The sequence below is a fragment of the Kwoniella pini genome, chromosome 3 (assembly GCF_000512605.2).
Source record: "Kwoniella pini CBS 10737 chromosome 3, complete sequence".
Classification (NCBI taxonomy): domain Eukaryota; kingdom Fungi; phylum Basidiomycota; class Tremellomycetes; order Tremellales; family Cryptococcaceae; genus Kwoniella; species Kwoniella pini.
Window position 1 is genome coordinate 188,704 of NC_091718.1, and position 24,607 is coordinate 213,310.

A 24,607-nucleotide genomic window follows, 5' to 3' on the forward strand; every position below is an offset into this window, starting at 1 on the left:
TACATATATACATTCCGTAGGACTCGCTTTCTTACTTCTTACCCCACAGGCATGTATATCTTGTGGATTCCGTCTCATACTAGACAAAGCAACGTCCGTAATGTCATATTGGTGCTACAAAAGGCCTGATCCCACTCTTCCCGACCAACTATCACAGAAGCGCAAGGCACGTCAAAATTGGATTTGCTCTGTATATCCTGTGTGTTTGATGGTAGAGATTTAGACTGATCACTGGCGTGATCTAGAGCATTGCGAATGGATATGCGAGGGGACCAGACTGAACTCATCGTCAAGTCTTCATGCAGTTCACGACCGATCGTGAAAAAAACGATGCATGCATTATTGGGCATATTCTGATACAATCAAGTAGCTGAAACGAAATGGTCGAATTTGAAAAAGATCTTGCATGGAAGGCAAAGCTTAGCACACTGCTTCAGAAGCATAAAGGCGCTAAACGCTCTTTCATGGCTTCATTCATCGAGTGTTTGTCCTCTGTCAGAATAGTAAGTGCCCTTCTAGGCGTGTTTATCATTGAAATCGAAAGCGATGTCATATCGAACTTCCTAGATAATTTTCTACAATACATATATACATATGTATATATATATATATACATATATATTTGTATGCACTGGGTCACTCTCTTATTCAAACTTGAACACTCACAAATAAATTTATCAATACATTTTTCGAGTCATGTATGCTCTTCACCAATATGATGCCGATGAGGAGGATGAAGAAGAGGGAGAGGAGGAAGAACATGAGTCAGTCCTCATTTGTACAAAGGTCTAATGACTTGTCTCGTCACTGACAACGGCTCTATGATCAACATTCACAGGTGCGAAAATCAATTTACGTGTCCCCATCATTGCTCTAAAGAAGATTGTAAGGAATATGTTGAGGAGGAAGATTGGCATGAGAAGTACACAACTATGTGTTTTGTTTGTAAGCGGATTTTCAGCTTTTTGTCACTTGTATGACTTTCGTTGTTTAATTCCACGTTGATGTAGGTGGACAACTGGAAGATTATCGTATTGATAGAGACAACAAGAGAGATGCGTATTGGGTGGCTCATGAGAAGTACGATGAAACCCCTACCCCAACTGATCTTCAAGAAGTCAAGGAGGAAACGGAAGCTGGTCAAGCGTTAACTGCCGCTTATAACGAGCTGATCGATGCTAAAATAGAACTGAAAAACGCGAAAAGGTTGGAAGGCTATACGGATGACGAACTGGCAGATTCGTATGGCTCTGAGGATGACGAGTATAATTGCCCGGATGGGATTTAGTGAGTTTCACAAATGAAAAAGTATGATACCATTAGTTACTTGCGATCAAGAGCTGATTCTAAGCACCAACATTCAAGTCGAACATATTGAGCTATCATCGCTGAAGTACAGATCCTTAGCCTGTGTCTACGTTCCTCGGAGATGGACTGATCTTGGATCGAGATATTCCTGTAATGAACATGATGAACTTGTACTTATGCTCGACAAGCTGAAATTGCGCAAACTATTTTGGAGCGGTAACGCGTTCATTCAACCTATGAGTCCGTAGATGCTCTCGAGCCTCTCGCCTGCCTCATCTTCTCCCTATGAACTCTTGATTTCTGCTGCAGAGCTCGTGTTTTTGCGCTAAGCTGTCTTAATTCACTTGTTTGAGATATGACAGCATCGGTCTTCTCCTTGTTTCTGCTCAACACAAGAGCTTGCGTTCGCTGAGCTATGTGATCCTCCTTGGCCTTGTGACGTTGTTGAAGTGTCATCTCATACCAGCCTGAGGCGTCGATTTGGCTTGCTGTGATATCTGTAGGAGATTTACCTTCATCTCGGTCAAGGGAGGAGGCCGAGGATAGCAGTTTTTGTAAACCTTGATCGTCTTGATATCGCTCCGTCAAGTACGACGTCCATTCAGGACCAAATCGAAGAGGAGGTCGAAGGGAAGTAGGTCTTGATTCTGTGAATGCGTCCATTAATTGCCATGGCGAACAGACTCTACCAAAATCACGATTAAAACGACCGATCGTATCAAGTTGTTGATATTTCTTCCCATTCCTCATGTAACTCGCGAGGTCGAAGCGTTCGATTTGTTCGTAATAATGGATCAGAATGTCTTCTCGTGGTGTGAATTCTTGTCTATCTTCGTACGGGACATATGTGTTGTAGAGAAATAAGGGGGATGAGAAAGCTTCTGCTTTGGTAGTTACGTATGCACTAATCAAATCAGGTATATATTAGAAGGCGGATCGTCGTTTGAGATCGAGTGAACAGCTTACCATTCCCAGTCTAAGATTGCCGCTAAATCCCCTTGCCCATCCACCAGAAATATGTCGCCTTTGGCATCTGGATGACGTACGAACACTTCTTGTTGCTCCTCAGCTAGCTCCAGGCATGTTTCTACCAGCTCCTTGAGAAGAAGATGCCATAGATATGCATCTAGAGTATGTTTGTTGTTCATCCACCCATTTCCAATGTGGGAAAGAGCGATGTCAATTTGGGCGAGATATCTTTCTTGGTTAGTTTTGAAAGGTCCAGGAAGATAGGGTGGATCAAGGTAATTTAGACCCCAAAAACTAAGCATTGGTCCTACGCTGAGCTGAGATGAAGGTTCAACAGATGAAATGAGTATTCCGATACGATCGAGCTTGATAGGCTGATCGAACATCTTGATCTGTGATTTACCGTATTCTTGGATGATATGTATGGTTTGCTCTTCGACTGAGTGATAGTCTCTGATGGTCGTATGACGAATGGGCATACAGCTGCCAGATATGTATTCGTACAGAAAGTATTGTAAAGGTTTCCCATCTGGCAAGCTCAGCTCAACGCCTATGTTTGAGAAAATCGAGAAGACGTACTATGTTCATGCCGAGTTTCCACCACTCTCACATCCGAAGCTGGTTTATCCTTCATCGCCGGCAAGCATGCGCCGGGTACTGGTACACCAAGCTTTTTCAAAATCTTGAGAGTAGTGACTTCGCTAATGATTGACATCCTCTGTACAGATGAAGGTGGGCTTGCGGTTCTGATCTGTCGGACCCTGAGTAACCACTTTACACCATCGACAAACGCCAGCGGGAAATGGATATTAAGGGCACCACGTAGATATCTTGCGTCCTGCGAAAGATCCTCTGCCTGTTCAGGAAGAGTCAAGACACGAGGATGTTCTGGTCGAAGGTATGAGAATGAATCGAGTATAATGTCCTTCTGCTGATTCAACTGATTGAGTAATAGTTGATCCTGCTTTACTTGTAAGCATTCATATGATCTGATATAATAGAAACGAAAGGCTAACCCTGCGAGCTTGAAACTCCTCTCGTGTTTGTGCCTACCAGTTTGCAATGTTTAGTAACGATCACCGACTACACATATTGCACGCATCTAATGAGATTGAATCTGACTCACTATACTTGTTGTAATTCTACAGTAATGGGATGATTCTTGATGGTGCCGATCACACCTGACTTCACTACATAGGCTGCAAATAGTTTTCGAGCTAGCAATGACCATAGCCTCACAGTCAGGATGACAGCATTGTGCTCTGGTGAAGAAGCTCATTGGGAGAGAGTGTAGATAATCGGGTTGAGATAAAGAGTGTAATGAAGGGATGCATAACCTTAATTGTAGGAACCTTTCAGTGTTTTGTATTTTGCTTCAACATGGTTTTGCGCAAGGTTACTTTTTATGTTTATTCTCCGATTTCACAGGATGCTTTCCCAGAATTCAGACTTTCCAGACTTTCCAGGTCCTTTGGAAGTATCCAGCCAGATTATGTGTAATCATGAGCGTTTCTTCGAGGTGAAAATCTTGAGCCATGATCTTCAACAGTCTATGCATGCAATACATACGGCTATCTGCTCTATCTACTTCTCTCGTTCGCAAATAACAAGCCTCGCTTTAGCGGCAGCGTGATCTTCCTCTGTGCCAGCAAAGATCACGCCTTGCTTTGCGAATTCAGCAGTCTGCCCAAATTGGCTCATGGCTTTTTTTGAAGCTTTCTTATACAACTTCTGAGCAATATTTTTCTGCTTTCTTGCCTCAGCTTCTTGTTTACGTGCTGCATTTACGGCACCTGATGTACAATAGGGCAATTTATGGTCAGCACACTCTGGTTGCGAACAGATTGCTGCAGAAGCTTTCGACCTACATGGGCCGCACCAGCCAATATACTGACTAGATGACGTGTCTTGATCTTTATCACACTGGTTACAGTAATATCTAGAGCTTTCAGTCAGCTACAATCTCATGATGCAATAGTAAGAACCACTCACTGCATCGGGTCCAGGAAAAAGCTATGTTTTTGGTCTCCGAGAGGTAAGAGGAAGTAGTCTGGGAACGCTGGTTTGTACTGGAATTTGGGTAAGGTCTGTTGTTTGGACTTGCGTGAAGAAAGAAGAAATGCATTGCTTCTCCTGCTTTTGGGCATCCTTTATATACATTGAAGACGACTCGGAATTCATCACAACGACCTATATTTAGGTTACGATTTGTCCCCATAAAGTTGGAAAAACGCAACTTCATCCGGAAAATGGCATGACGAACCGCATTTTCGACCTCAGAAAGAGTCGAAAACCACTCAGTGGTCTCCGTCTCATATCGCCCTGATCTTGAATCAACCCAATTTCGTCCTGACCCTTCACCCCAGGCAGCTGATGACGAATATCTTGGACTAACGCTGGCATTCATAGGGGGACAAACGTTATCGCTTTACAATATACGACTCAAAGATACTGACGCGTCTGTTGCAACATTTGTTGTGATCAGAATACAGTGCATATTAATGATGAACGTAATGTGTCTCGCGTTCAACCTACCCCTCTTCTATGATGTAAGACATTCTGTTTGCGCACCGAGGCTCCCACACGGAGTAGGATAAAAAGATTAGAATTAGGTTCGGAGCCTTAAATTTCGTACGCGCAATTCCTGTACGACTGCAAGAGTTTGGGAGTGCGAATCCCAAACTTTTCTAATCATACAATAACCTTCAATCAATGAACGAAAGAGTTGATAATCTCACTATATAGTCAAACTCTTCTTCCTAGATTCTTTCTCGTTCTCTTCCTCCGACTATCCTGTTCTCATCATCCAGCAATATTAACTGCAAGTCATGGCCTCACTACCATTCCGAACGCTTTGTGGCTTCTCCGGATGCCAGACTCCCATGATCTCGACTTGTGATTCGTGGTGCGGGTGGTGTCGAAACGTATTTTGTTCCGATCATAATGGCATGCCAACTCACGATTGTTCTCTCACTCCAGAATCTGTAAGTTATTGTCTCTTTTGACATACGCTGTAGGCTGAATCGATCTGTAAAGACTGGTCAAGAGATCCTCGCTGTCACGCGAAAAATTGAAAGAGCTCGAGTAAGACGTTTCCTACAAGTCAAATGCGATAAATTACTAATATACTTATCTACTTCTTTGCCTGCCAACAGCTTGCAAACCTTCTTCTGTGGATCTCTCCAGTCCAGTCAGCTATTATAGCTTCCGCGAAAGCCCTTCGAACTGGGCATGATTGCGAGCTTCGGCTACCAAAGGAGCCCGAGTCGACACTCGAAGCCGACATGGGTGGCGGTGTAAATTACCATTTCCCGGTTATCTTCGACGATGGAGATAAATGGTTGCTCCGTGCACGACAAATGCCTGAAGGTCCTGTACCTCCCGATTACCAAGAGCAAATCATCAAGAGTGAGGTGGCAACTCTACAACACTTCCATAGAAAGGGACTTCCTGTACCTAATGCTTGGGTGGATGATGGGCAGATATTCCATCCGATCGAGAGTGGCCATAGCCGTAAGCACGTCTCGCCAAATCCTTTCAACCTCTTGCTAATGCTCCACCCTTCAGCGCATCTAAGCTACTTTTTCTGCGAATATCTAAATGGGAAGCCAAATTTGGACCTTTGTTATGTGAACGATTCTATACATTCCCCCGGAACCAGAACACGAAACCTCATAGAACAATTTGCTGCCTTCCAGATTGAGCTACACGGCCTGCCAATACACACTACGCAAATTGGTTCTCTCACATACTCTCCCGCTCACCAGAATGAACCAGCAGTGGGACCCTTGATCGCTCTTGGTTGTCTTCACCACATTGACACTCCCTACATCCTCGGCCCTTTCAATACAAATCAAGACCGATATCTCGGTCAAATCGACATCGCCCTTCAGCATATCATCAATGGCTACATATGTATGTCTGATCCGCTTGACGCCTATCTGTGGCATTTACAATTAAGAGAGTTGGTGGCTGGATCAGTTGAACTCGCCCAACCCATCTCGCGAGGTTACATCACACATGCAGACGCGAAAGGCGACCACATCCTGGTGGACGAGAATGACAAGATATCTGGTGTAATTGACTGGGAATGGTAAGTTGATAGCTTAACTATATGCCAAATCGCCGGACGAAGCCATAGATCAAAACTGATACTGGTAGTAGTGCATATGTAACAACTGAAGAGGAAGCATTTGCTGCACCACGATGGCTCTTCGCTCTTCAGGAGGATGAGATGGAGATCACTGCCGCAGAGGAAATCCTCGCTAAGTCCTATGAGAAGCTGGGCAGACCCAACTTGGCATGTCATGTTAGAAATGGTAAATTGTATCAGAGATTAGCCGAGATTGGCATGGAGCCAGATGACCCATTGGCCCAAATCGAGATCTTACAGGTATTCCGTCACGCCATACCACCTGATTTCCGCCCACCGTATTTGATCGGGTACGACTGGCGAGTATATTCGATCAACAGATATCGAGGTGATGTGGGATTGCAGCAGATCATGATAAAGGTCGGATGGGATGGAACGAAGGAATATCATAAGAATAAGGAAGGATTGTTTGAACGCGATGAGAAGGTCAAAGAGTTCTGGGACATGACATTTGAAAGATTCGTTGAGCTGAAGCAACAATTGAGAAGAGAATTCGGCGACACGGAATCTTCGGTAGAGTCTTATGACTTAGATAACAGCTTTGATGATGAGCCATTAGTTGATGGTGGAAGCGATACAGATGTTGAGCCTGGTGAGGTACCAGAGATGAACCCCTTAAAGACGTATCAAGCGCAGGGTCAAGTGAGCGTTGTCATAAATTAAGACGGCGCTGGACATCTGAAGTTACACATAATCATGCATCTTTACGTACACTGAATCGACTTTGTTGGTGGGGACTCATCAAGTCGAAATACGTGGCACAGAGGTTTATTCAGCCAGTAGCCTTCCTTTTAGCCTTTGCAGCTCTCCTCTCCACAGCTCGTTGTGCCCTTTGCTGATCCTTCTCTTGATCTGCTGTCAAATCTAGTTCCGGATATTCCTTCATCGTTTCCGCCCTGATATCTTCTCTCTCCCTAGCTACTTCGGCAGCTTCTTTTCCTTGATCCCAGCCTTCACGCAGCATTAGTCTCTCTAGATTTCCATCCATCTTATATCGATCAATCAGATAAACCCTCCACTTTTTTCCTACCCAGCGCGGGGGTTTGAAGCCCGCCGGTTTGAACTTCTCGAAGATATCGAGAATGGATCGCTGATTCCAGATGCTTTGGTCGAAAGTACCGATATGACTCAGACGTTGATAAATCTTCCCATTCCCCACACAATCTGCCAAGTCGTGTCTTCCAAGGCGTCCATACTCTTCTATCAAAATTTCTTCCGCTGGCGATAGTATGTTATCCCCGACGAAGTACTTGATACTCCAAAAACAGAATATGGGTGCTGTGAATGCTTCTGACTTGGTAGTGACATAAGCCCTGTCCAAGTATGTATCAGCTTGATGGTTATGACATCGACCAGGCAATTGGGCACCGACGCACCACTCCCAATCGATCACTCCGGTGAGATTATCGTTCTCGTCACCCATAAATTGATCCCCTTTGTCATCTGCATGTTTGATATAGACTTCTTCAGGCTGTTCCATGAGCACTGAGCAATTACTGACTAGTTCTTTGAGCTGAAGGTGAAAGAGATACCCATCGAGAGTGGCGTTCTGACATATGTATCCATCTGCAATATGACTGAGCGCTAAATCGATCTGAGCGAGATATCGTTCTTGATTATTTCGAAATGGTCCGAGAAAGTATGGTGCCTCGAGGCGATTCAGACAATGGAAGTTCACTAATGGTCCTACCCGAAGTTCTGCCTCTGCACCAATATCTGGGAAGAAGCTCGGGGATCCTATAAGACGGGCTGGTATTGGATGATCAGAGACCTGTATTTGGAATTTGGCGTATTGGTTGATGATATGCCGCATCCGAACACCCGGCTTCCACAAACCATCAACACCCTTCTTGGGAAGTCTAAGAGCGCGGCCCTCTAGATATTCGTAGAAGAAATAATGCAAGTCCCCTTCGGAGCATCGATGTCAGCTATTTCCGAGATAATGGTGTCATATCGCGATTAACTCACCCTCATTGTACCCCCTCTTATTCTCATACCAAGCATTTGGTACAGATATATTGTTACGGTTGAGAATGCAAAGGACGGTGATTTCACTGTTGGTGACAGATTGTTGAATCTCGGCTGGCGGGTAGCCATCCTGAGCTTGTCTTACTCTGAGCAGCCATTTGACTCCGTCTTCCCATATGAGCGGGAAATGAATATTAATTCCATTGTACATTTTCTTCTTATCAAGCATGGTCTGCGCGTCAGGCGGTATTTGAAGTTCGCATTGAAAATCAGGTCGGAAGTGTCGAGCCTCTGCGATGATCTGGTGACTCCTATCCCTGACGTCTTTGAGCAAACGCTCGAACTATGCCCCAAGGCAAACATTATCCATCGAAGTCGAATCATGCGCTTTGTAGTAGACGCACTTACACGAGTTAATCTGTTCTCCAGGTAGATCTGCTTCAGGTGCGGATCATCCATTCCAGCCGACATCTGTAAGGATGTTCAGCGACATTCGGGCCTTGAAAGGGGGAGACTTACCACCTCGTCAACTGTACCGCAAGCATGGAACGGTTTTTGGATGTGTCCAGGGCAATGAACCTTCGCACATACCCAGCAAACGGTGGTCGCCGTGCTGATCACAACTTGACCACAATCATGGTAAGAACAAGGTCTGGGAAGCACATAAGTCATGGTAAAACCACTATGAGCTGACTGAATTCGATACTACTGTAACGTTCATCCAAATAAAGTACGAATGATGTATTCATGATTGATGGATTACTAGTATCGCTTTGACTTATTATCCTATGCACAGACTCGAGAAGTTGAGCGTGTGTATTTTCGTTGTGGCATGTGGCATAATACTGGATAGCAATTTGCGGCACACTCAACTCAAAGCTGTATTCTTATACCCTCCTCTTAGATAAGAATGGTTCTCTTCGCTGTTATGCTCATTGCACCGGATCGCGGCGCGATACTGGTATTTCTCCTCGATCCCCGAACCTTGACGTGTACAGCCGGGCAGCTGACACGGGTAGCAAGAAAGGCTCTGGCAATAAGGTCGCGTTTCAAACTGATAAAATCAAATATTATGAAGACGAGAGATGTGCTCAAGCGGCGGAAGATATAAACAGAACGAGTATATGCACAAGCGTGATGTAGAAGGAAAGACATGCAGCAATATGTTGAACAACCCGGACAGGTTCTCGCTTCTTGTCGTATCTGTAAGTAATCTAAAGAGCCCAAAGGGGTCGGAATGACGTGATGTAGTCGAGTATGGAATACACGGTTCGTAACACAGCATACTATGGAAGGTACATGTGGTGATAGAGAGCTGTCTTTAGACAGCATACAAGGGTGGATCTTGGAAGGGTAGTGGTTAAGCAACGCCAGAAGTGCGGCGCTATGTCGAGGGGTCGCGGAGGTTGAGAGAATGAAGTTTGGGCTAAACGTTACAAAGAGAGATAGAACCGAGGACATCGCTTTTACATATGAATGATTATATCTTAGCAGCTGTGTGATACGAGGTTCAGTCAAACTTCTGATACCCTACATCTTTAACAAATGTCTGCATCCAAGGACCTTGCTCCTTATCGCTCGACAAATTCCAAAAGAGCTCAGCATGAGCATCTCCATCAACTCGGTATTTGGGTGATCCATCCGCTTTCCTTTCGTCGGCGTAGTAAAATCTGCTCAAGAATCAGAACTCGATTTCGTGTCTTCATCAATAAGACGAAAAGATAAAGAACTCACTTGTAACCTCTATTTTTGTATGCCGCTGAAGCAGCCCAGATCAAATGGGCTCCACCCGACTTCCCGATACCTTGAGATATGAATCTTGGAAGAATTTGTACGTTGAGAACATTACCGGTATAAATAAAAGTTTTACTTGCAGAAGAAGGGAGTTCTGAAAATCCTTGAACCGCTTGTTGAGCAGCTATGAATGCACTGTGTATATTTATAGTTGTATCTTTATTGAAATCGGAATATGAAAGTGCAAACGGATCATCAGGTGGAGATAAACTCGATGCACTAACTATACAGCCAAAACGTTTGTGCTCAGCTGACATATCTCAATAAGTACAACAGATATAAGCTTACCATTATATACTACTACGCTAGGCGTACCGAAGACTTGTTTAACCTTTGTAAAAGCCTTAACTACATCTTCGATTTTGGAAAAATCACTTGGTATATTAAGTTGTTTATCTGTACTTTCAGATTCTTTGACTGATCGAGAAACCAAAGCTACTTTATAGCCCTTTGATCCAAAATGTCGGGCGACTGCTTGGCCTATATTAGGTCCTGAACCGAGAATAAGAACGATTGGTGAAAGTGTAGCCATTTTATCATATATGTATGGTGTCTAAATTAACTTCTTCGACTGGAGTCTTTGACTTGAGGGTGGTAGACATCACAAGCATATTTCAACTACTTATATAGTGGTACACTACTATCTCGATATACTTGCAAAGCGATTAAATAACGTTTGACGCGATTTGTAAGCTAGAATCTTTGTAATCAATGATTCCTGTATCCGGTGGAACGCGCTTTGATAACAAAATCATGTGAAGTGTTGGGACTCGATGACGAATCTACATCATACGATAAGATAGGATAAAAGTGTATCTCACGGATTCACTAAAAATCGCGTGAAACCATATGCTGAATAAGAGGCCCGACGGTCAAAAACGTTTAATTATCTGGCTTATAAATCGTTATCTTCACGGACCCAGCCGCCGGCTTTACTAAGCAATTTCATCATTAGGTATTATCCGGATCAATGAGATCACAGGTGTTCTACTAAACGATCGCACAGCAATTTTCTCGAATAAGTGATGATGAGTGCATTATCCATCAATATGGCAGGCGGCTGATGGAGAGCATATATGCATTTTCGGTTCAAAATCCTACTCTCCAGAACGAGGTACAATTCACGTCACGAGAGCTGTGGCTATGTTACAACTTTGGTGGCATCGGCATGACAGGTCAACCGGCACAAGCAAGGCGCCATAGTCTTTCTCCCTTTTCAACAGCTTCACGTAGCTCTTGCTGCTTCGCTCTGACACGCTCCTCAGGTGACATTGCCCAGAACGCTATATTCCCGACCTCTCGCAATTACCTGCTCGCTTGACTTTCCTGTACTTCTTTCGATTCATCCCATCCAGCGTTGGCAATTACCTGCTTCAGCTTTTCATCGTTGGAATATCGTTGAGTGAAGTAAATTCGCCAGTCAGGACCAATGCGAGCTGGTGGTCGAAAATCAGGTGGAATAGATTTGCCAAATACTTCAAGAACGTCCCTCTATGCATAGGTACTGCTATGAACCCCTGAGATTGAATGTCACGAAAGAAGACAACTAATAAGAAGCTTCGAATGCATCAACTTTGGTTGTTACATGCACCCTGTATAATTTATCAGTTTGTGGCCCACGACACGATTTGATGGCGATGAATACTAACCATTGCCAGTCAATCACAGCAATTAGCTTTCCAATCTCATCTACCAGTATGTGATCCCCCTTGGCATCTGGGTGCTTGATATATCCATGTACGATTGGCTCAGCTAGCTCCGGGCAGGTAGCTACCAATTCCCGTAATTGCAAATGCCACAAATAGGCATCTAAAGGGCTTCTTGTGCAGATTCTTCCCTCGGCAATATACTGAAGTGCTAAATTGACATGAGCAGTATAACGTTCTTGGTTGCTTCTGAAGGGCCCAACGAAATATGGAGCTTCCAGGTCGTGTAGTGTGTTGAGAGTCACGAAAGGCCCGACTATTGGCGATGCGCTCAAGTCGAAGTCCGGATATGTCAGAGAGCCGATAACATCATTTTGATAGTTGCGTCGGACGGTTGTATCTGGAATAAGGCAAACTCTTCAATAAGTCGTTGAGTTTGAGGTTCCGGAGTCTCTAGGCAGTCAGCTCCAGCTTTGGGCCAGTTATTTGACTGACCTTTCATGAACTCGTAGTGGAGCAGCTGGACAGCACATACATCAATAAGACTCAAAGCTAAGCGCAAATTGTTAACTTACTGCTGTCATCGTCGCTGTCAGTTGACGCTGACATGATCGAGCCCTCTAACCAGGCATTTGGGACCCAAAAAGCGCACTGATTCATGTATCGGAGTGTAGCAACTTCGCGTACGAGGATGTCTAACGGAAAAGCTCTCGGAGAAGGAGTGGGAGACATTTGTCGTACACGAAGTAGCCATTTAACACCATCATCGAAAGAAATGGGGAAGTGGTAGTTGACAGGCCCGTTCATATTGGTGTCCAGCATCTTGTTAGCATCGATTGATAGCTGCAAGAAGCATCCATGCTCAGGTCGAAGGGACCTTGAGATTGTCCCCCATGAACTGTTGACATGATTCTGTTTCACGGAGAGTTGATTCGAACTATTGTTTGAGCATCAGTGTTAGAGGCCTCCGAGGACTTGGAGGTACATGAGTTCCAGCATACAGAAGCAAGTTGTGCACTTTGGCGAACGCCCTCTGTGAGATCCCGATTCTTCTTACTTCGGGCCTGCACATCGTAATCAGCTTACATCGATCCGCTACCGTTCAAAGATGCTTACATAGTCTCGAGTACAGAAGACCTTCCTGCAGAAGAAGCAAGTAGAATCGCAGCCAGAGACTATAGTCGTTTGTCAGCCAGTACTACTGCACGAAGTGTAGAATGGGAAAGGCATCTTGTGCTTTGGGTGGGATCGTGTTCGTATATGATTGGTGAGTGTAGAAAATTTGGAAAACAAGAGATTTTTTACAAACCACCAGTTGATTATATGACAAACAAACGGACACAGTGTATGCATACACATACTGTACATTGAAAGAATAAGGTTCATCCAAAACGGAAGTGCGTATATTGTAAAGTCAGAAAATTAGGTTCACCCGAAGACGGAAGTGCGTGTATCGTCTATGGAGAGAATCAGGGTTACTGTAAGACGGAAGTGCCGGCCACATACAAACAAACGCCTAAGCAACGCAGCTTCCTCTTAAACTGAATATATCAACCCAATAGCATAGATTGAGATGTTGCAGTGAGACCAATGACTGCGTAAGCAGACGCTCAAGGTTGGTATGCAGTCCCCGAAACAATGTATTACTCTTTGTTCATCGTATCATGCTGGACGGGACAAAGGTAACTGGACCCTCTTGAGATGCTATGTACAAAGATCGACTACATATCCAGGTTTCGGGCGGTTTGATAAAATGACGATTGGCGTACATAATCTTGAACTCAGTAGAGTAATAACACTAGAACCGCCTACGCAATAGTAATCCCAGGCACGTTCAGGCGTCGAGTCCAGAGTGTCATACCTAAGAGCAAGGTTGGAAGCTACGTAGTACTGTCTTGGAGAGGCAGAGTACATAGGTTCAATATGCTAAGCAGTAGGTCAGTATCTTCGAAGACATTCAGCCGTTGATTCGTGAATGTCATACCTCAAAAACCCTTCCTTGAAGGTTGGCATAAACAATTCTAGTCAGAGGAGACGTCAGTCGCTGCAAATATACCGAAACCTTTACTGGAAGCGTGTTACATATTGAGTGCTGTAGGGTTGTGAATAACGAATCTACTGCTTGAAGACAAGCACCCAACCTAAGTTGACAGGCATCTGGCTGCTAAACGCTACTGATGAAGGCAAAAGATATATAAGGGGGTCCAAAGATGCGAGAAGTCAAAGCACTTTCTCACTCAACAACACATAATCCACAAATACAACTTGACTTCTAAACAAAGCAAAAGTACTCATATACACTCCATTGCAACACACAATCTACCAGCACGACTTGACTTCCAATCAAATCAAAAATACTCATAAACAATCCATCGATTAGTGACATCTTTTCAAAATGAGGTCAGTCAATTTCTGACAAAATCTTCCCATCTCTGCTGACCTACACTCAATAGTTGTCAAAATTGCTCTTGGGTAACGGATACCATGTCCTCTCAATACATCGCATTGTGTCCAAATTGTTAGTAGATGTGTTCCTCATTAAGCAATGAGCCGGAATTGAATATTTGCTTCTGCTTACACAACCAATATAGGTGCTTACATCTCGGCAAAGAATGCTAAGGGCTGGGCGGAATACAACCTTGCTCTCGCACAGACTGCTTACGATCAAGCTATGGATGTCCTGATGGCGGGTGCTTTGCGATCAGCTGATGTAGCAGCAGCTGCAGCTGTGTGTGTTGCTAGAGAGCAAGAACTCCAGATGGCAATCCAAATACTTGCCATCTGCGAAGGTGAATTATGATCGCTGCCCTTGTCCATGGAGATTGCGGGCGAGATTAGCAAGGTCCACTCTTGTATTCTATATATCGGCAGAGAAAAAATATGATGCATGATAGTCGTTGCTTCTGCATATATATGATTGATTCTAGTCAAGCAGCGATGTGATTGAAATAACCTATGTGTATCTCTGACGGTTGATAGGAGAGCATATGTGCATTTACGGCTTCAAAACCTTACTCTCCTTTTTCGGACTAATGAATGGATATATCTCCTCAGTCATTTCTCCACTACTTATACCCATTACTTGATACTGTCCACCCATTCCTAGTGGATCTATCAGTCTTTGAGCAGATTTACGAATATCTTCTTTACGTTCTTCAGTAGATGCTGAATCAATCAATTTACGTAAACGAGGTTGTAGCCCTAACGAGAGGAGGAATGAAGCTTGTGATATTGGACCCAGAGCCGAAGTACCTGTTATTTACAGGTTTAGACTATCAGCATGTCGGACCGGACGATAGATGGGAATCTCACCTGTACCAGCTAGAGATTCTCTCAAATAGGCGAAATCCACATTTGCAGTTAAATCTGCATTTCCAGGATCATCAAAGACATCTACTATTTTATGACCTTTGAAAGCCTAACACAGCCATTGACGTGAGTTCATCGTTAGAGCAGATCAAGGTCAAGTCTAACATACCCTGAATGATTGGCCGTAAGACCTATCTCCACCATAATCAACTACAACACCGCAGCCGCCTTTGCCTTTACCCAGTAGTTCACCTATACGACGCATGATTTTAAAGGAATCTTGGGAAACTTCGATTCTGGATCCGGTAGATAGTTTTGCGAATCTAGGTGAACTTGCAGGTAGTACGGTGGAAAGAGCGGTAGGCGATGGAGAGATTGACAGCCGAAGTCCGGATTTCGAGGTTTGAGTGGATAAGCTATAAGAAGTTGGTTCAGCCAGAATATTGCAATCATTACAGAGATAACGATGACACAATTGTTGAACATGGGTGTGGGGTTGAGACATTACACTCCACATACCCGTTACCGTGCATAGGATCGTTATCGACTTGCACTTCCCTCCATCCCATATCTGTCTTTTCGAAAGTATTGATAGGCATCGCATCGAAGAACTCATGAGCGACGAACAAGGTATATGTATCGTCGGCTGAAAAATAGCAATATAAAATCAGCTTTACAGTTGACAATTCATGACTTTATACAGTTGACAATTCATGTTAGAAGCGACGGATAGACGTGGCGCAAGTAATTCAGTAATTTGATGAAACAGACTCTTACCTTCTGGTATCTCATTTATTCCGGTATTCCAGCTCAATTCCACCTCCTTGTCTTCTATCCGTCTCGATATTTTATCATTCTGCACTTTCCTCAAATATTCACTGTTCTCTACTAGATGTATCGATTTTATAGCAGAAGTTATTCCAGGGAAGTTAAAGAGCGTCTATGAAGCCGTTGATGAGCTATCAGACCTTGTATATTTTGTGCAGTAGCTCACTCGTAATATATCATCCATCAATGTACCTCTCCCAGGACCAAGTTCTACTATCCTGACTCTTGTGGGTGAATCCACTTCCATCCACCGAGTGAGGAACCATATTGCAACTAGCTATTCCACAAAAGAGATCAATTACCTGTTGCGGCGAGTTTTTGCCAAAGGTAGATTTGGTGGACTTACTTCACCGAATATTTGAGATATCTCTGGAGAAGTTATGAAATCTCCCTTCTCCCCGAAAACGTCACTTTTTTGATAATATCCATGAATAGGATGCGAAAGACAAAATTGCATATACCTCGACAGAGGGATAGGTCCTGTTGCCTAGATTTATAATCAGATGACTTGATACAGCAAGTCTAATTATATAACTCACTCTTATTGTATCTCGGATTACTTTAGCTAACTCATTGTCCTTCACTGCTGGAACACTCGAAGATGAAGAAGTGGAGGTGGACTGATATCGGCAGGCTGAAGGGGCGATACCTCGTGAGCTTCTCCGTATCGCGCGATCAAGAGTAGATCTAAAAGCAGTCCTTGACATGATGAGATCTGTGTTATTCGATCCTTACAATGTGATTGACCAGATGACAAGAGATATATAGATAATCTAGATCGAAAAAGTGCATCTCTAAATTCGGTTCAAAACATCTCGAGTTAGCTGAAAATGTTCCGTCGGAAGTGGCCGCTGGCCGATGTTTACAAGTTTCCCAAAACCACTCTTCATGAATTCGTCGTCATGATTTCATTCTCTCTTTTATCTTTCAACAGCGCATCTCTAACATGACAAAGGACTTAGTATAGAATTCTCGTATGACCTCGTCGGATTCTCGCCCACAATGTTCAGTAATCTTGGTCTTCTTTCCTCTTCTCGATGTCCCGACCCGTCCTGCGGTAGACCAAGATGCTTTTTCTCACATGCTGAAGCATCTTCGTCTAGAACAACGCCCACACCCACGACAGACATACCGTCCACCATCAGGCAACCTGTGAAGAGGAGAGCGGATGATAACGAAGATGAACGTATAAGGGGGATTGTGAAGAGGGTGACTTCTAATGGATCAAGTGAAATCAAGAAGATAAGCAGTCCAAGGAAAAAAGAAATCCCAACGCCGAAGCCCGCTATCGAGAAGCCGCCAGAAAGACATTCAACAACTTCTCTTCCAGCTACAAACACCTCATCAGCCACTAAGGGGCTTTCTTCTGTTATCAACACATCTCGCCCGCCTATACTACCTATCAACCTGAAACCATCACCTCATCCTAGACCAGACCGTCAGAAAGGCTTAAATACACTGTACACCCAATACGCCAAGCTGTACGCTCCAATCCTTCATCTCTCACCAGACCTAGCACATAACTCAGCTTTCGCTCAAGAAGCAGAAACTGCAACCGTTTCGTCAAATGTCAGGATATACAAAACAGCTATTCATCAAGCAGCCGTTTCAATATCTAGAAGACCACCTCCAAATTCGATTAATCATCCTTCGGTTGGAACAGTTAAAGAATCTAGAATAGCATTTGAAATTGCTGAAAAGGAAAAAGCTTCAAAATTATCTAGAGAAAAAATTGAAAAATATTGTTTACCTTTAGATCACTTTGAAAATTGGAGATATCCAAATCCAAATGATTTAATTCTAGTTGATTCAAATATCTCACATTCTAAACCAGATGGAGAAGGTGAAGAACATATTTGTTCAAGATGTAAAGTTTCTTTCATAGTTTCTTCAAAAAATTTAGAAAATAGAATAGGTGAATGTAAATTTCATTATGGTAAAACTATACCTGAACGTATAGAAGGTAAACGTAAATGGATTTATACTTGTTGTGCAAAAGAAAGAGGAGAACAAGGTTGTCAAGATTTTATTCATGTTTTTAGTAATGGAGATGATGATTTAAAATTAGCAGAAAGAGTAGGTTTTAAAACTGTTAAAGATATTGTAGGAGAAAAAGGTGGTTTAGGAAAATATAATAATGTAGTGGCAATGGATTGTGAAATGATTCGTAAGTTTGACAACTTCAACTTTTACTTAATTCGAATTGAAATTATGATTGAGAGTATTAATACAATTGATTGCCATTTCAGATACAACCGCTGGAATATCATTGGGACGAGTTACGATAGTTGATGAGAATGGGGAAATATTATTAGATGAATTGGTTAGACAGACGGTACCTGTGCTGTAAGTTTTATGCCTATTCATCTCAAACGGGAAGAGCTTCTCAATTGACATTCTGAATGAACTCAAGCGACGTAAATACCCGTTTTTCTGGTCTTACAAATGATGATTTGGACAAAGCCATAATGGATCTTCCAGCTGTGAGAGCAGCAGCATGTATGTTCATTGGACCGGACACAATTATAGTAGGACATGGGTGAGTATATTCGCAATAGACCATGTGTTCTTAAACTTTGCCACGTATGTCTGTTACTAACGAAAGGCTGTTCTTAGGTTGGAAAATGATCTTCGAGCACTTAGATTACTTCATACCAAAATTATAGATACAGCTATAGTTTTTCCTCATGATAAAGGTCCACCTTTCAGACGAGCACTTCGAGATATAGTTAAAGAGAAATTAGGTTACTTCATTCAAGATAGAACTTCTGATTTAGGTCATTCTTCTGCAGTTGATGCGAAAAGTACACTAGATGTATTAAAATGGAAAGTTAGAGAAGACAACGAATAGATAGATGATCTGCGTAGTTCATTAGAAGCGATTAAATAAGCTATATTCTTAGAATGTATCGTACATGCTCAACAGAGTGAATGATCTATTGTAGCAGCTTTTGAAGAAATCGTAAAATTTATGACATATCATGCGGTTTGCAGCATGTTGATAAAAGCTGACAAATATTTATAGCAAGATCTGCCAGAAGATTAGAAGAGGTAAATTTAAGGTAGTTTGACGAACAGGCTTCAATACTTAGGATCATTCTTCTCACTCATGACACGCTTTGCGCGTAGATGTTGAAGATCTGAATTCCAAGGAATAGGAGATAGCAGGAGACAGGGATGAAAAGTCGACATGAACGACAAATATCCAATGTAAAAATGACTAGATGATGGCATAAAGATATCATATCATACAACAAGATGTATCGTAACAAAGCAGAATTGACCAATGAATCATAATCTAAAGAGTAATTTCCTTCTTCTGTTGTTCGTCATTACTCATACCCTCAAACTTTTTCACCACATCTTCTACACCTCTTTGTTTATTATCCGTAGTTAATCCAGCTGCACCTTCAGCTTCTTTGAGTGTATAAGCAGGTTCCTTTAATTCCTTTAATCGTCGTCTAAAATATGTATCCAGTTAGTGAAGCTCTAACTAGTAGGAGTAAAGGGAAGATCCAAGGAATCATTGGAGCTGTCATGTCGAGAAAGCGAAGAGAGGTGAAAATAAGTGAAGGGCTGAACAGAAAACTCACTTATGTACTTTTGATTTTGTATGATTTCTCAAAGCTAAATCAGTTTCATAATATTTGGCACATTCCACACAATACTAAAAATGGTAAACAGTTTTGTATCAGCTTTGTTCTTGATTCTTCAACGAAGGAAAGGGACAATAAAGCTAACATGTTGTCCTAATCCAGGTTTATCCTCATCTATTTCTTGTCTTTCTAATTTAGCTCTATTTCCAGGTCGTAAATCAATTTCAATTTGATCTAAATCTTTAACTCGAACTCGAGTACGAGCTAATCTATGAACGTCTCTTCGAGCGTGATGTGTTCTGTCGAATCAAAGAAATTGGTTGGACGCAAATTTGGAAAGTTCAGCAATGTTGAACAAGGATTTGGTGAGATGTTGTATCCAAAATTGAGGATCAAGTAGTCATGAGATTGAAGAGTAGTGGAACAGTGTAACGATTAGTACAATTCATTCTGATTTTGCTCTAAACCGCCAACGTGAAGCTGCGAACTCACCTTGATCTTCTCAATCGTCCCATGCTGAAGATTTGTCTTATTAATTTGTTTGTAACTACAACAAAACTTTACAAAAACAACACTAATAATAATTATAATGATAATCTCTTGCCAATTAGTCTCCACTTGCAAAATTGAAAATCTCGCGTGCCAGTCAACGGAATCAAATCGACTTATTGAGTGGCAAATTGGTTTAAAGGGTAACGTAATTAAAGTGGTTTAATCACTGGTTGCTTGTTTACAAGTTATCCCTCGATAATGCGTGAGTGTAATAACAGGTATATTACACTCGATGATCGCAATACTGCATTCATTTATCATCTTATCGACTTGCGAACCACTCAACAAACAGCCACAGAAATTACTCGAAAAAGGTACATATCATCTCAATGAGCTGGAAATCAGCAGGTCAATTAATTTCAGGTCCACCTTCTTCTTCATTACCTTCTACATCATCTGAACCAATATATAAAAGAATAAAACCAAATTCAAATGGTATAACAGTATATCAAAAAGAATCATCTTTTGTTAAACATTATGGTATAGATAAAGATGCTTTAACTAGAGAAGAGAAAAAAAGAAAATCAGATTGGGATGTAATTAAAGAAAATCATCGTTTTATTAGAGAAGAAGAAGAAGATTTAAATGAAATTAGTTGGGAAGAAAAAGTTGCAAGAATTTATGAATCTAAATTATTTAAAGAATTTGCTTTGGTAAGTTTGGTTTGGTTTCATTTATAATTGAAATTACATTTTACTTGATTATAATTTAACGTGTTTTTTTTTTTTTTTTTTTTTGGGTTTTTCGTTTAATGTAGATTGATTTAAAACATCACAAATCAAAAGCATTCGCATTACGTTGGAGAACTGCAACAGAAGTTATAAATGAAATTGGAGAAAATACATGTGCTTCATTAAGATGTAAATTTCATAATCCCTTATTGATTAATAATCAAGATAAAGAAATTTCAAGTAAAGATTTAAGATTTATCGAAGATTCAAAATCAATAAATTCAAATTATCCTTCTTCTTCCATTAATACTCATGAACAACAAGAAGAAATATCAATACCACCTTTAAGAAGTTTTGAATTACCTTTTGTATATAATGAAAATAATCAAAGAAAAGAAGCTTTAGTTAAAGTTAAATTATGTAAAAAATGTGAAAATAAATTAAAATGGAAACCTAATGATAATCAAGATGAAGATCAAATTAAAGAGAAAAGGAAATCTATAAAAGAAGAAGAAGGAACAACCAAATATAAGAATAGAGATACCGATAAATATATTAATCAATCTCACTCACGCTCCAAATCTCGTTCTCCCTCTCGACGACGAAATGACGAATCTCATAAAGATAGACATTCACGATATCATGAATCATCACGAACACATAATTGAACATAGCATACATATATAAATAGTGAAATTGACATAGCAAAGTTGTATATTACAAAGGAGTCTTATTATCATTTAGTATGTATCTCATATTAGTATCAACCCCTGGTACCTTATTGTCTGTGACACTTCTATCAGTCTTAAATCCCCACTTAGAGAAGTCCAGCTCCTCCAAGAGTTTCATTATCGTAATCATGTTCCTTCAACTCTCTTTCTTGACTGTACCCTTGGGTTTGAGGTTGAGTATCAGTCACATTCAATTCACCACTAACATCAGCTAAGTCCTCTTCATCTTGATTGTCCTCTACATCAGGGTGTTCGTAATCACGTTCATCAGCGCCTGGCACATTCCGCTTAATATCGTGCCCAGGTAAACAATTTGTAATATGATGAGCATCTTGATTGTATTGAGTCGTATTCACTTCCTGCTCTAATTCAAACGATCGCTTGTCTTGGGTCTGTTGCGCTGAATGGATTCTGTTTTCGCGGCATTTCTGATCAGGCCTGTGAAAATTACCTTCATTGTCTTGATCGGAATCAGTCCCATCGCAAAGCACTACTGACTTGGAAGACTCATACATCTCGGTATGGTGAGTTCTGGTATAGCTGTATGGCACACTGACAGAATTGTCAGTTGCGTAGTAAGCAGCTTGATTTTGGCTTTCGTACTGTGAGTAAGTGGCCTGATGCTGAATTCGAGTACCATCTTCCATGTCGTAGTCGTAATCACCGGTGTCATCGCATTGCGGTCGATCAGTTTCGGTCTCATCGCGAAAAGTGTCTGATCGAATGCTATCGAGAGATTGAGGGTAAACCGACTCGATCGGATTAGACTGACTATTATGCGTTGGTTCAGGGTAGCTTCGAGGATCAAGCTCATCATGGCGGTATGTTGGGCGATAGGGTAGGTATTGCATTTGAGAATGATAGTTAGTATAGTAGTTCCGGTCATGAGTATAGTCATAGTCGTAAGTATTGGTATAGATATAGTGAGGAGCATTCTGAGCATATTGTCCATAGTGAGGCAGATATTGGCCATGTTGATATTGATCGTACTGTGCTTGATAATCTGCTTCCTGCTTGACTGGACAAGCAGCTGGCGGGGATCCGTACGAATCTGCATAGCCTTGTTGAACAAGTTCTTGGAATCTTCGATCGACAACATCCTTGACTCGATCATCCTGTATGATACAAATGTTATGGACAATGAACCAGCTCAGATATTTTTAAGTAACGACAAGGAAAGCACTCACCAGCCTTTTGAAAACTCTCTCCATGATTATCTTATCTACCAAATTCACCAACTCTGAGCCCGACGCCTGACTGACTGATGTTGCTGTTGTTATTGGCGGACCAACATCTAAAAATGATGTACCGTAAGAGCGATGGTCTTCGAATTCTGCCTCAGTTTTTATAGGTCTCAAGTACGACTGACAGTGTCTGAACAGTCAGCTTACCCGGTTGCCACCTCGCGAAGTTTCAAACTGACCTCTGGGTGATCCTGACTCGGCTCTTCAAGTTCATCTTCGAGCTCTTCCCTTGTCCGCTTCCCCTTTGAAATCCGCTCAAAGACCACTTCCTGCTCGGTCTTGAGGATCTGGTGATCTGACAGAGGATCCTCATGAGGCTGACTACTTGGGGGTGAGAAGAAGATCAGGGGTTGTGAAGCAGTACCAAGCCCTTTAAGGTCATCCAAGAGGGAGTCCTTTTGCAGTACTGTGATATCGGCATGATCCTCTTCGAATATTACAAGTTTTGGCGAGGTCGTACTACGATGAGACTGCGACCGCGAGTCGACCAGAAAAAGTGACTCCGGATGTTGTGTAGCTTTATCTTGAGATTCCGGTTTCTCGCGGGGTTCATTCTCTGGACGCACTTCTGTAGTAGACTTGTGAGACTCGTAAGTACTCGGAGGCTGAGTGGTGGATTCAACAGACGGGGGTGAGGGTTTGAAACTTAGTAAAAGCTCTTTTTTCATCCTATCGGCAAAACTGTCATTCGCCTGTAATGGTGGTAGCTTGGTCTCCTTTCCTGAACCAGCGCTTGTACTAGATGGTGCGACGTTGGTTGTCGAGCTCAGATCACCGGTCACGTCCATGGCCTCCGAGGGCATACTGATGACTGATGAAGGTCCAGCCGGGCGTGTCCTTGATTTTGCTGTGTGTTGCTGTTGAGATTGGGATGGGGTCAATTTCTGCTTTTTCTTGGGTAGTGATGATGGTATCTCTTTCTTCGTCGGAGGCTTTGGGTTTGACACCTTTTGAGCCGGATCCTGACTTTGAGAAGCTTGACCCTGAGTCTTACGAATACTAGGGGCAGTGGAACCTTGAGCGATGATGAAAAAACCTTTCATGAGATCGAGGAACGTGGTCAAATCCGGCTCGTTGGAACGAAAGGCGATTTGAAAGGTTTCTTGCATCTGCGCAGAGTCTTTGATATCAGCAAGAGTCGTAATATTAATGCTTTGAAGGGCTAAAGCATACCTTGTCGCCCGAGATTATGGGATGTTTTGAAGAATCATACTTGATAGCTGCAGATGAAACACCGTGAGTAATCTTCCTGAAACGTTCTGACGCAATCGATGTCGAAGTCGAGTCGATGGATTGGAATGATTCGTCCACCTGTATCTCGTGCTATGATCGGCATAACGTCCTTGAGTGAGAAACTACCATCACTTACCTTGATTTTTCCTTCGCAATACAACTGTATCTGTAAGGAGGAAGACGATTGGTGGGATACCACCATAGATAGATCGCCAGATCTGGAAGAGTGGCTATATCAGCTGCATTACTAGGACCAAGGCCAGTGGCCCATAGCTTACAGAGATTCCCATTTCATCTTTGTCTTAGATCTAGCAGGGATGAGCTTAGGAGTAGGCATCATGACCTTGGTGAGTTTGACTGATAATCACGTCAGCTCAAAGAATCGCAGAAGCGATGAGATTGGCGACTCACAGGTGTGGGTTGTCATCTTGTCTAGTATCAGTGCTCGATCTGGATATCAGTATTGAGGCTCATACTCTGTATGCACGACCGTATATATACAGTACAGTATTAAGTAGACTTCGGATGAGGAAGAGAAAAAGAAGAATGGGATTAGGATGATTGATCAAGTGGACCACCTCCACCATGAGAATCACCTCACCGTA

At 42.3% G+C, this 24,607-nt stretch overlaps 13 protein-coding genes across 13 annotated transcripts; 5 read left to right on the forward strand and 8 right to left on the reverse strand.

Moving 5' to 3' along the window:
* Nucleotides 1-696: 696 nt before the first annotated feature.
* Nucleotides 697-1,288, forward strand: I206_102271 (uncharacterized protein; the record flags this gene model as incomplete). Its single annotated transcript, XM_019159332.1, has 3 exons — nt 697-764; nt 839-945; nt 1,011-1,288. The coding sequence occupies 3 exons, from the start codon at nt 697-699 to the stop codon at nt 1,286-1,288; spliced, it is 453 nt and encodes a 150-aa protein (XP_019007626.1).
* A 254-nt stretch (nt 1,289-1,542) lies between these two features.
* On the reverse strand, nt 1,543-2,992 carry I206_102272 (uncharacterized protein; the record flags this gene model as incomplete). The annotated part of the gene is made up of 3 exons (XM_019159333.1): nt 1,543-2,212; nt 2,275-2,806; nt 2,857-2,992. 3 exons carry the CDS (start codon nt 2,990-2,992, stop codon nt 1,543-1,545), a joined length of 1,338 nt encoding a protein of 445 aa, XP_019007627.1.
* Nucleotides 2,993-3,861: 869 nt separating this feature from the next.
* I206_102273 (uncharacterized protein) lies at nt 3,862-4,274 on the reverse strand (the record flags this gene model as incomplete). Its single annotated transcript, XM_019159334.1, has 3 exons — nt 3,862-4,070; nt 4,146-4,216; nt 4,270-4,274. The coding sequence occupies 3 exons, from the start codon at nt 4,272-4,274 to the stop codon at nt 3,862-3,864; spliced, it is 285 nt and encodes a 94-aa protein (XP_019007628.1).
* A 951-nt stretch (nt 4,275-5,225) lies between these two features.
* Nucleotides 5,226-7,093, forward strand: I206_102274 (uncharacterized protein; the record flags this gene model as incomplete). The annotated part of the gene is made up of 5 exons (XM_019159335.1): nt 5,226-5,261; nt 5,314-5,361; nt 5,433-5,790; nt 5,845-6,370; nt 6,442-7,093. The coding sequence occupies 5 exons, from the start codon at nt 5,226-5,228 to the stop codon at nt 7,091-7,093; spliced, it is 1,620 nt and encodes a 539-aa protein (XP_019007629.1).
* A 109-nt stretch (nt 7,094-7,202) lies between these two features.
* I206_102275 (uncharacterized protein) lies at nt 7,203-8,869 on the reverse strand (the record flags this gene model as incomplete). The annotated part of the gene is made up of 4 exons (XM_019159336.1): nt 7,203-7,743; nt 7,807-8,338; nt 8,399-8,741; nt 8,807-8,869. The coding sequence occupies 4 exons, from the start codon at nt 8,867-8,869 to the stop codon at nt 7,203-7,205; spliced, it is 1,479 nt and encodes a 492-aa protein (XP_019007630.1).
* Nucleotides 8,870-9,908: 1,039 nt separating this feature from the next.
* Nucleotides 9,909-10,724, reverse strand: I206_102276 (uncharacterized protein; the record flags this gene model as incomplete). The annotated part of the gene is made up of 3 exons (XM_019159337.1): nt 9,909-10,068; nt 10,133-10,415; nt 10,481-10,724. 3 exons carry the CDS (start codon nt 10,722-10,724, stop codon nt 9,909-9,911), a joined length of 687 nt encoding a protein of 228 aa, XP_019007631.1.
* A 1,014-nt stretch (nt 10,725-11,738) lies between these two features.
* I206_102277 (uncharacterized protein) lies at nt 11,739-12,660 on the reverse strand (the record flags this gene model as incomplete). The annotated part of the gene is made up of 3 exons (XM_070202537.1): nt 11,739-11,784; nt 11,842-12,238; nt 12,414-12,660. The coding sequence occupies 3 exons, from the start codon at nt 12,658-12,660 to the stop codon at nt 11,739-11,741; spliced, it is 690 nt and encodes a 229-aa protein (XP_070058638.1).
* Nucleotides 12,661-14,322: 1,662 nt separating this feature from the next.
* I206_102278 (uncharacterized protein) lies at nt 14,323-14,638 on the forward strand (the record flags this gene model as incomplete). Its single annotated transcript, XM_019159339.1, has 2 exons — nt 14,323-14,356; nt 14,430-14,638. The coding sequence occupies 2 exons, from the start codon at nt 14,323-14,325 to the stop codon at nt 14,636-14,638; spliced, it is 243 nt and encodes an 80-aa protein (XP_019007633.1).
* A 195-nt stretch (nt 14,639-14,833) lies between these two features.
* I206_102279 (uncharacterized protein) lies at nt 14,834-16,682 on the reverse strand (the record flags this gene model as incomplete). Its single annotated transcript, XM_019159340.1, has 8 exons — nt 14,834-15,090; nt 15,151-15,256; nt 15,317-15,563; nt 15,667-15,793; nt 15,925-16,087; nt 16,142-16,252; nt 16,322-16,462; nt 16,515-16,682. The coding sequence occupies 8 exons, from the start codon at nt 16,680-16,682 to the stop codon at nt 14,834-14,836; spliced, it is 1,320 nt and encodes a 439-aa protein (XP_019007634.1).
* A 295-nt stretch (nt 16,683-16,977) lies between these two features.
* Nucleotides 16,978-18,826, forward strand: I206_102280 (uncharacterized protein; the record flags this gene model as incomplete). Its single annotated transcript, XM_019159341.1, has 4 exons — nt 16,978-18,142; nt 18,225-18,321; nt 18,389-18,514; nt 18,592-18,826. The coding sequence occupies 4 exons, from the start codon at nt 16,978-16,980 to the stop codon at nt 18,824-18,826; spliced, it is 1,623 nt and encodes a 540-aa protein (XP_019007635.1).
* Nucleotides 18,827-19,273: 447 nt separating this feature from the next.
* I206_102281 (uncharacterized protein) lies at nt 19,274-20,086 on the reverse strand (the record flags this gene model as incomplete). The annotated part of the gene is made up of 4 exons (XM_019159342.1): nt 19,274-19,436; nt 19,569-19,642; nt 19,717-19,870; nt 20,064-20,086. 4 exons carry the CDS (start codon nt 20,084-20,086, stop codon nt 19,274-19,276), a joined length of 414 nt encoding a protein of 137 aa, XP_019007636.1.
* Nucleotides 20,087-20,452: 366 nt separating this feature from the next.
* Nucleotides 20,453-21,462, forward strand: I206_102282 (uncharacterized protein; the record flags this gene model as incomplete). The annotated part of the gene is made up of 2 exons (XM_019159343.1): nt 20,453-20,776; nt 20,881-21,462. 2 exons carry the CDS (start codon nt 20,453-20,455, stop codon nt 21,460-21,462), a joined length of 906 nt encoding a protein of 301 aa, XP_019007637.1.
* A 149-nt stretch (nt 21,463-21,611) lies between these two features.
* On the reverse strand, nt 21,612-24,429 carry I206_102283 (uncharacterized protein; the record flags this gene model as incomplete). The annotated part of the gene is made up of 7 exons (XM_019159344.1): nt 21,612-22,640; nt 22,713-22,889; nt 22,949-23,878; nt 23,943-24,080; nt 24,139-24,220; nt 24,281-24,359; nt 24,414-24,429. The coding sequence occupies 7 exons, from the start codon at nt 24,427-24,429 to the stop codon at nt 21,612-21,614; spliced, it is 2,451 nt and encodes an 816-aa protein (XP_019007638.1).
* Between the last annotated feature and the right edge of the window lie 178 nt (nt 24,430-24,607).